Genomic DNA, 10,309 nt, shown 5'->3' with positions numbered 1-10,309 from the left:
AAAAAAAAAAAAAAGAAAGAAAAAAAGACATTTAGATATTAAAGTATCTCATGTTTTTATTTTTTTGTTTTTTGGTACCGGGTATTGAACTCGGGTCCTTGCGCTTGCAAGTCAGGCCATCAAACCACTGAGCTAAATCACCAGCCCACATGCATTTTTAAAAATCACAGTGGAAAACATAACTGACTTCTTTTTATACTGGAACTCGAACTCAGAGCCTTTGCCCTAAGCTATATATCTTCACCTTTTTTCTTTTTTTCTGTTTGTTTGTTTGTTTCTTGAGACACAGTCTCACTATGTAGTTGAGACTGACCTGGAACTCACTATGTAGCCTAGGCTGGTCTCGAACCCACAGAGATCCTCCTGCCTCAGCCTCCCGAGTGCCTGGCCCAGCCCTTTTTTCTTTTGACAGAGCATCTCACTGAGTTGTTTAGCTGTGCAGGCTGGGCTTGCACTTGCCATTTTCATCCCTCGGCCTCCTAGAATGCTGGGATTATAAGTGTGGGCCATGAACCTGGCTGATATTTTCTTATCTCATTTTCTTTTTTCTTTCTTTTTTTTGGGGGGGGTGCAAGAAACCAGCTTGAAACTGAGTTGAGCAGGCTAAAATCCTAATGAATTGGTTTATAAATTGGCTATTGGACTGGGGATGCAACTCAGTAGCACAGGGCCTGCCTGGAAAGCCTTTAAGGCCCTGAGTTAGATTCCTGGTACCAAAAATAAATAAAATAAAATTGGCTATTGATTAAATTATGCATGAATCCAAGGCTTCTGTGTGAAATGCCAAATGAGCCTGCTCTGGTGCACAGAGATGGACTTCTCTGTGCCATGGGTCACAGTTGAAGTCTCAGTGAGCAATGAGGTCCTGATGCCTCTAATGCAAGGAAACACTGCAGCTGAGGGTTTACGACTCCATCCAGCCGTTCTCAAAATCACGTTGGCTCGGACCTGGCCTTCAGGAGAATGCCCCATTCCGCCCTGTCACAGCCCGGCTCAGTAGTGCTTTATTTTAGTTCTGCTATTCCCTGGTCTGCCTTTACGCCCTGCTGTGCTGGGTAAACAAGAAATACTGAGGGTCCTGGAGGAGAGGAGATCATTGTGATATCAGCCAGGAGAGAGCTAAGGCGCGGGGGAGTAGTGAACAGCCCTTGTTCTTTCTTTGTCTGTTACTCTTCATCTTCTGCTGTGGCCCAATCAGGTGACTGGGCTTTCCCCCCATGGGGGCCTGGGGACTGAACTCAGGACTTCGTGCACGCTAGGCACAAAGCAGAGCTGTATCTCCAGACATTTTATTTTTTAATTTATTTATTTTGGTTTTGTTTTTTTGGTACCGGATATCAAACTTGGGATATTGCGGTTGAACTTGGGACCTTGCTCTTGCGAGGCTGGCAGTGGAACCACTGAGCTATATCCCCAGCCCTTATTTTTATTTTTTGGGGTTTTGGAGACAGGATCTTACCATGTAGCTCAAGCCAGCCTCAACTCGTGGCAATCCTCCCGCAGTTTATCTTATTTTTTTGTTTTATTGAGACAGGAGCTCCCTATGTAGTTTAGGCTGCCCTTGAATTCACTATGTAGTACTGGCTGGTCTCAAACTCATGGTGATCCTCCTGCCTCAGCCTCCAGAGTGCTGAGATCACAGGCATGCGCCACCACACCCAGCTTTATTTTTATTTTTTTGAAACCAGGTTTAGCTAACTTGCCTATACTAACGTTGAACTTGTGATCCTCTTACCTCAGCCCTCAGAGTAGCTGGAATTACAGCTGTGCACCTAATCCCTCAATGCATTTTTGTAAAAAACAAAACAAAACAAAACAGACAAACCAAAAACCAATATTTTAAAATTGAATACATGTGAAAATCTACAGAATGAATGAGGATGTAGCTCAGTGGCAGAGGGCTTGCCTAGTATTTTCAGGCCCTGGATTTGAGTTCCAGCACTGAAAACAAAAAACAAAAAACAAAAAAACTTTACCGTGGCTGGGAGAGAAAACATCGTCCACAGAATTGAGGCACAGCACTGGGATCCCGACGGAGTTCAGCCTGCGATTAGGGCTGGCATCCGTGTAATAATCGTCGATGGTTCGGTAACCAAACAGGACCGACGTGAAACGCTTATCAAACTCTCTGATAGATTTAGCCTGGAGAACAAAAACAAATCACATCTATTCATGGACTCAAAAGAGGAAATCAAAGGGTGACATAAAGTTTCTCTCCTACCTTCATGACGTGGTCCATATCAATTTGTTTTACAAACATATGCCGGTGCCTGGAACACAGAATTTCAAAACTAAAAATTAAGGTCCCGCCGACCTCGATCACTCCTAAAATATTCAATCAACAACTAAATAACCTAGCACAGGGCTCACAAGGCCAGATGGAGGAGGAGGAAATTGATGCTTGTTTTGAAGACCTTTTTTGCTGTTGTTTTTCTGAGACAGGGTCTCACTATGTAGCTCAGGCTGGTCCTGAGCTTACTATGTAGCCCAGGCCTCAAACTTGTGGTGATGCTCCTGCCTCAGCCTCCCGAGTGCTGGGATTACAGGTGTGCACCACCGTGCCGGGCTTACTAGGCCAATTTCTTTGCTAGAAGACACACCAAAAATTCCAAAGAACTAAGAAAGCCTGTATTTCGGAATTGTAAGGATCGAGAGTGCAGACTCCGCAGTCCCTAGGAGTTATACCTTTGCCTTCTCTTGCTTCTAAAGCTTCAGGAGCCGTGTTACTCACACTGACATCATTTAATACTTCTGGGCAAGAATTCTGTCCTGACAAGGTGAACCAGCAGAAAATGTAGGCAAATAGCCCAGAAGATTACCTGACGCATTCTATATTAATGTTTCCGCCTTCTAGATTAATTATTTTTGGTACCGGGGCTCGAACTCAGGACCTTGTGCTTGCGAGGCAGGCGGCAGAACCACTGAGCTAAATCCCTGCCCCCCTTCTGGATTAATTTAGGGTAGTTATTTAGTGATCTCTAAAGTGGGAACACATACTTCAGGAGTTACATAAGACAATCTATTTTGAATACAAGAAAGAAATTATATATTTTTAGCTCATGCTTTCAATTTTATAATTTTGTAGGCATTTTTAATGTAGAGAATATTTGGTTCAGCAGTAAATGCATCCAATGTATGAGCCCATCTACATCGATGTCTGTAGCAGTGCTGTGATTTTACAATGTTTGGGCCATGTGCTCCAAAGAGTTGGTGACAAAGACTTTAACGATGACTTACTTATTAACGGAAGACTGGAGGCAGGTGGTCAAGTAGTAATTAAAGAGCAGCCAGTTCAGTGGCTTCTCCAGGGACTCTGAGCAAGCGAAAGTGTTCCAGCCCACGGAAAACGTCGCGGCTGCCATCAGAGGAGTTTTGGGCCCAGTTTTGCCCAGGTAATTTAGAAGCAGCATTCTGAAAGGAGGAGAAACCGGGAACTTAGGGATTCATTTATTACATCTCTCAAGTCATCGCATTTGTTTCTCCTTTTTCCATTCATTTCATTTACTTATTTTTGTTTGTTTGAGACAGAGTTTCATTATGCAGCCCAGGCTGGCTGCCAACTTGCAGTGATCCTCCTGCCTCAGCCTCCTGAATGCTGGCATCACAGGTGTGGGCCATCACGCCCTGCTAATACTAATTTGTAAGTGTCATTAAATATTTAGTCATTGTTCACATTCCCCACTTGTTTGTTTGATTTTATAGCTTTTCTAAAAATACAGATAAGATCTAAATCTTGAGACTGGTTTGCCTCTTAAGTCTCTTAATACTTGGGATTTTTTCCTTTGTTTCCCTCTTTGTTTTCTATAGTCGGGGCTGGCCTCAAATTCTTAGGGTTCCTCCTGATCTGGCCTCCTATGCCGGGATCCCAGGTCTGCGCCACCAGGCCACCTCCCTGGGAGACCACCAGTGTGCCTGGCACGGTGGGCAGCACCAGGTCAGGACCCTGTCCGTGGGGTGGCAGAGTCTTCCTCAGCCAGGAAGCTGAGCAATGGGCTCTGCCCCAGCGGCTCCCAGAGACCTCCGCCCGGGGATCGGCCGGCTTGTACCAGGTCTGCCCGGCCGGGCCCAGGAAGGAGCAGCCAAGTCCTGCCCCCAGCACAGTGGAACCTGCCGGCCTGCGGCTTCTGTAGGTCAAGTCAGGCCGCCGATGCTGATGGCGAGGGGGCTCCGGGCCCCCCGCCTCTGCGTTTATCAGACCCTAAAAAGCCCCGAAAGCCTGTGTTTTAGGGTGTTGTGCTCGTTGAGGCCGTCTGCCCCTATATGTACTCCTGAGATGTTTTCCATCGAAGTGACAGGCAAATCCATTATAGAGTTAAGAAGAGAAATGTGATTTTCTGTGTTGACTATCTGCTGATGTGAGCAGGTAGTTCGGTGGTGGGGGACAGGGCTGGGGGGCGCCCTCCCCAGTGCTCATCGGATTCCTGCCACGCTAGGGAGAGGGGCAAGGAGGGAGGGGAGGAGGACGAAGGTCGTCAGGGCCTGGGCTGTAGGGGATCCGGAGCGCAGTGAAACGCTGGACAGTAAAATCCCGGATTTCCGGCAGCTCACTGTCACCGGAAGAAAACTGATGAGCAATTATTGGTAGAAGGCAGCCGAAATGGAAACACGGCCACGGACGGAAACTCCCGATGAAGTCCCAGGGTCGCGGCCAGCGGCATGAACACAGCGACCTTAATGCGCGGACACCCGGCACCGCTCCACCTGCCCCAAAACCCCGCACCGCACCGCACCGCGCCGCAGCACAGAGCGGGCCCTGGGCAGAGGGGTTGACGGCCGCGCGGTAAACTCCAGAAAGAAGGACATAGGGGATTCGGGGTCACCAGGCGGTGGGTGGCACTGGTCAGCTTTGCCTTCCTGGCCCCCCCGAGAAGGACTTGTACTTCTTCCCCAGGGAGTCGGTCGGTAGTCAAGGAAAATGCTAAAACTCACCCAAATTCATCCCTGCGTCCATTCAACCATATGGGATAGAACACGATAAACACAAACATTTACCTGAAAATGTCTAACTTTAGATTCCTCTGAACAAGATAGCCAATAAGACCACTTCCCCCTCAGATGATCGATTGATTGATTGATTTCGAGACAAGGTCTCACTATGTATAATCCAGACTGGCTTGAACTCACTATGTAGCTCAGGTCGGCCTCTAACTCACAGCGACCCTCCTGCCTCAGCCTCCCCAGCACTGGGATCACAGGCGTGCGCCACCACAACCAGCTTCTCACATGTTTCAGAAAGGGAAAGCCTTACCCTCCCATCGAGACCCCCGCCGCCAGGAAAGGAGCAGCGGGGTACAGGCTGTGCACGTGGTGAATCACCGTCTCCAAATCTTCAGTGTTGGCGCAGCAGTAGGTCCTGGGTGTCTGGGAGCGGGGCAGGGACAGAGGAAAAATGAAAGGTGAGGTCGGCAGTGGCAGGATGCAGGAATGTGAAGGAAGGAGAGCAATGCATCGTGAGTACAAGCAGAGCCTGGCTTGCATTCACAGTTACTAGCAATAGGCCACCCACTGGCACTGACAGAAGGGCCTGCGTGGGAAGACTCGGTGGCCGGGCTGTGTGAGGCAGATGCCTTCAATCTGACAAACTCAGCGCCACCTTTCAAGACCAGGGCAACTTAGGAAGAGAAGGGAGAGAGGTTGTATGTCTGAGAACAGGGCCTCGCTGTCTATTCCAGGAAGGTCTTGAACTCACTCACTGTGTAGCCCAGGCTCCCCCGGAGCTTGTCTAAACCCTTCTGCCTCAGCCTACTGAGTGCTGGGATTACAGGTGTGCACCACCATGCCTGGCCTTTGAACCCACAGGCTTCACAATGAGCTACATTCCCAGCCCTTCTTTTATTTTCAGACAGGGTTTCCCTAAAACACTAAGTCGCCCAGGCTGGGCCTGAACTTGTGATCCTCCCACCTCATGCCAGGATTACAAGCGTACACTACCATGTCCAGGGATGGAGGTGTAGCTCAGTGGTAGAGCATGTGCTTAGTGTGCATGAATCTGAGTCCCAGCGTCACCAAAGAAATATTAGTAGCAATATCAACAACACTACCACGTCCAGCTCTTTTTTCTTTTTGAGTCAGGGCCTTGTTAAATTGCTCAGGCTAGGTTTTAAATCACAATCCTCCCGCCTCAGCCATCAGTGATTTTAAATAACGATCCTCCCTCCTCCCATCTCAGCTGGGATTACAGGTGTTCACCACGATACTCGGCTGAAAATTATATCTTGTAGAAAAAGATATATGTCCTCCCCAAACACAAAATAATTCTTTACTAAAAAATAAGGAAGGTGCCAGGAGTGGTGGTGCATGCCTATAATCCCAGCACTCGGGAGGCTGAGGCAGGAGGTTCACTGTGAGTTCGAGACCAGCCTGGGCTACATAGTGAATTCCAGGTCAGTCTCACTACATAGTGAGACCCTGTCTCAAAAAACAAAAAAACAAAAGAAAATAAAACAACAACAAAATAAGGCAGAGCTGGGGCTTTATCTCAGTGGTGCTGTGCCTGCCTCCCAAGTGCAATATCCCAAAGTCCTGAGTTCGATCCCTGGTACGAAAAAACAACACCAACAATAAGGAAGCCCATCTGGGGGTGGTGGCACTGCCAGTAATCCCAGGACTCAGGGAGCCGAGAAGGGAGTTCAAGGACAGCCTGGGCTACATAGTGCATTCCAGGCCAGCCTGAACTGGATCGTAAAACTTTGTCTCAAAAAAAAAAAAAAAGAAAGCATGCAAAAAGAAAAAGAAAGGCTTCCCAAAGGTGCCGTGAAAATAGTAACTGTGGCTCACTTGTACCCAGGCAAGCATTTTCTCCACACTCAGTGATCTCTGCCAAGGATGGGAGGGCCTGCGGGGCCCTGCCTTTACTCTAGATCAGGCAGCACGAACTCCGACTTATTAATCAGACCTTGTCCTGCGTAATCAGGCATCTGGACGGCCCCCGCTGTGCTACACTGCAACAGGCACTGAAAATGCTAAACTATGTAAAGCTGATTGTGCCTCAATACAGAGTGTGCTGAAACAAAAGGCTTCCGTGTGAACCGCATCACTGAGGGCTTTGTTGACAGCAGAAAGCCTCACAGGCCTCCTCCGAGCTCTGGGAGGAGGGAACAATCCCTTCCATAAATATAAGTGAGAGTGCCTATGAAGCAAGTGTCCAGGAGAGAAAAGAATCCGAAATTTCATAATGCTGCCCTAATAAAAACACTGAAACTAGCTACCTACACCACTCTAATTTTGGCATTGTCATTATTGTTGTTTGTTTTTGGTGGTGGGGGGATCAACTCAGGACCTCAGGCTTATAAGGCAGGCACAGTGCCAGTGAGCTAAATCCCTGGCCCGTTTGTTTTTTGAGACAAGGTCTCACTATGTAGTTCAGGCTGCCCTTGGACTCACTGTGTAGCCCAGGCTGGTCTTGAACTTGTAGTGATCTTCCTGCCTCAGCCTCCCCAGTTCTGAGTACAACACCTTAATTTTAATATTCCAGGGCCAGGGATTTAGCTCAGTGGTTCTGCTGCCTGCCTTGCAAGCACAAGGACACAGGTTCAATCCCCGGTACCAAAAAAAAAAAAAAATTCTTTTTTTCAATAAGATAACCAAACCAGAATTTTTTTTTTTGGTACGGGAGATCGAACTCAGGTTCTTGTGCTTGCGAGTCAGGCACCAGAACCACTGAGCTAAATCCCCGGCCCCAAACTAGACATTTTTAGGAAGGTTACCACCTATTGTTAAACCACTAATGAGAAACTGGAGAAAGTTACAATTTTTTCTCTTTTTTTTGAGACAAGATTTTGTTATGCAGCCTAGGCTGGCCTCCAGAGTACTGGGATTACAGGTGTGCGCCACCATGCCCAGCAAAAGTTATAATTTTCAATGATTTCCCCCAACGTAATCCTCAGAACACTGTATCCTTAAAACACTGCTTATTGAATTCTGTCATCTTTTTGTTGTTGTTTTTATTTCTTAGTACCGGGATCGAACTCAGGACCTTGAGCTTGCAAGGCAGGCGACAGCACCACTGAGCTAAATCCCCGGCCCTGCTCTCATCTTTTTGAGATGTTCACATTCAGAATATTCAAAAGATACTTTTTTTCCTCATTGAGTTTATTGGTACATTTTAGGTATACAGTACAGTTACGTTCATTATTGGGATCTTGTACCTTTACATGACAGGTCTTGGTTCTCATTTTTCCCCCTTGTCCCTGCCCTCCCTTTACCCCCCACTTCCCTCCCCATTTACAAATACTTTATTTCCACTTTTTCATTTTCTCAAAAGATAAATGTTGGGACCGGGGATTTAGCTCAGCAGTTTGGTGACCTGCCTTGCAAGGGCAGGGACCTGAGTTCGATCCCCGGTACTAAAAAAAAAAAAAAAAAAAGATAAATGTTAATCTCACAGTATTTATAATAGCTAACATTTGTTGAATAATTACATGTGTGTCCACAAAAGCCTAAGATCCTACTATTTTCTATTTTATAAATGAGGAAAATATTCACTCATTGACTTACCTTTTTTCCATCTACCTACCTATCTATCTAATCTCTCATCTGTTTATTTTTGCAGTGCTGAGGAGCAAATGTAGGACCCTGCACAAGCTAGGCAAGTGCTCTCCCTTTGAGTCACAATCCCCAGTCAGGAACCTGAATATAAAGATGTTAATAGGACGAAACTAAGATATGTTAAGAAACAACACACAAGCCTGGAATCCCAGAACATGGAAGGCTGAGGCAGGAGGAGTGCAAATTTAAGGCCAAACCTACACTACATTCTAGGGTGATTGGGAAGCATGCTGAATGCTTAAACTTAAAAATGATTTATTACAGTACAAGAATTTATTACATGCCCAAGAATGATACAATAAGTATATTCGAAGTGTGGGGGATATTGGGGCTTGGTGGCGCATGCCAGTAATCCCAGCACTCAGGAGGCTGAGGCAGGAGGATCCCCATGAGTTCAAGGCCGGCCTGGGCTACACAGTGAGTTCAAGGCCAGCCTGAAGCACCTTGTCTCAACAAACAAACAAACAAACAAACAGAACAAAAACAAAAACAAAAAAGTGTGGAGGATATTTTGGAAGGGATTCATGGCAACGTGTCCTGGGCTGTCATAAACTTTTTAAACATTCACCATATCTTTTGATCACTCCTGATCAAATGTTTAAAGCAATCTAGCAATTTCTGTCCAGTAAAAGCATGATGCAGTGTCCTCATCCACCTTACTCATCAGATCGGGCACTGTGCGACTTCTAGCCCTCCTCAAGGTCAAAATGGTCATGAAAGGGAAGCATTCTGAATCTATTCGAGACATCACGGCAGCCAGAGCAGTGCAAGTGACAACACGAAAAGAAACTCCCAGAACTGCTTCACAAATGGCAAGGATGAAAAAGGTATGATAAATGTCCCCCCATGGAAGTGGCAAGGACAGTGTGTTTGATGCAAAAGGAAACAGTTTGAAGGGGGTTAATGGCAGTACGTCTTTTACTGTAATAAACTCAAAAGCATTTGTAATCACTCACTGTTTTTTTTTTGTTTGTGAGACAGGGTCTCACTATGTAGTTGAGACTGACCTGGAACTCACTATGTAGCTCAGGCTGGTCTCGAACTCACAGAGATCCTCCTGCCTCAGCCTCCTGAGTGCTGGGATTACTGGTGTGCGTCACCATACCCGGGACTCACTGTGCTTTTTGATCACCCAATGTTCTGGGACTCTGTCTCAAAAACGAAAAATAGAGAGCCACGCCTTCTCCCGCCCCAGGTGCCATCGCTTGAGCTCCGGGAAGGTAGCTGCGCGGGCACCCCTGAACCCCCTAACACCCGCCCTCCGCGCACTCTCAGACCTCCTGACTGTGCAAGTCTTTGGACCCACTCTGCAGAGGCAGAGGTGGTCATCAAGGGTATTTTTCTGAGTTACCAACTTTGAACATCTTTAAAGAAAGGGCGTGGGAAACCTGTAATAGAACGTTGCAGAGTTCAACCATTCAGAAGGTTGGGGAACTCAATCTGGGCCTTGCAGCCTGAGGTCGGTCTGCATTATGGGGTTCAGCAATCAGCTAACTGAGATCAGGGGTCATGCATCCTCGCTCTGTCTGAGCCATTAAATGGTAAATACACTATATTGAAATTTTATTCACTGCAGACATGTTCTGGACTGCTTCTTGATTTCAATTTAATTCAAATGATTTAAGGGTGATAGACTAGTGACTACCACAGGTGGTCAGTGTTCAAGCTGTGCTTGATCTTAATGTGTTGCTGATTGTATCAGTTGGGGTAAAGCATTGCCGTTGATTTGATGAGCTGTTTTCTCTGATGTTATGAAGATGAG

General features: G+C 46.7%; 1 protein-coding gene across 1 annotated transcript in view; it reads right to left on the bottom strand.

Annotated features, from left to right (window-relative positions):
- Abhd3 (abhydrolase domain containing 3, phospholipase) overlaps positions 1-10,309 on the bottom strand; it is a 50,829-nt gene that overhangs the window by 6,967 nt on the left and 33,553 nt on the right. The window contains exons 7-10 of the mRNA XM_033757413.1: positions 5,249-5,361; positions 3,238-3,411; positions 2,222-2,270; positions 1,977-2,142 (exon numbers count right to left, since the gene is read on the bottom strand). Of these exons, the coding sequence (XP_033613304.1) occupies positions 1,977-2,142; positions 2,222-2,270; positions 3,238-3,411; positions 5,249-5,361 (502 nt within the window). The remainder of the gene's footprint in view (positions 1-1,976; positions 2,143-2,221; positions 2,271-3,237; positions 3,412-5,248; positions 5,362-10,309) is intronic.

This window comes from Fukomys damarensis, unplaced genomic scaffold (assembly GCF_012274545.1).
Source record: "Fukomys damarensis isolate Sample0158 unplaced genomic scaffold, DMR_v1.0_HiC HiC_scaffold_30, whole genome shotgun sequence".
NCBI lineage: Eukaryota > Metazoa > Chordata > Mammalia > Rodentia > Bathyergidae > Fukomys > Fukomys damarensis.
Note: the sequence above shows the minus strand (reverse complement) of the source record. Positions and strands in the feature narration are given on the sequence as shown.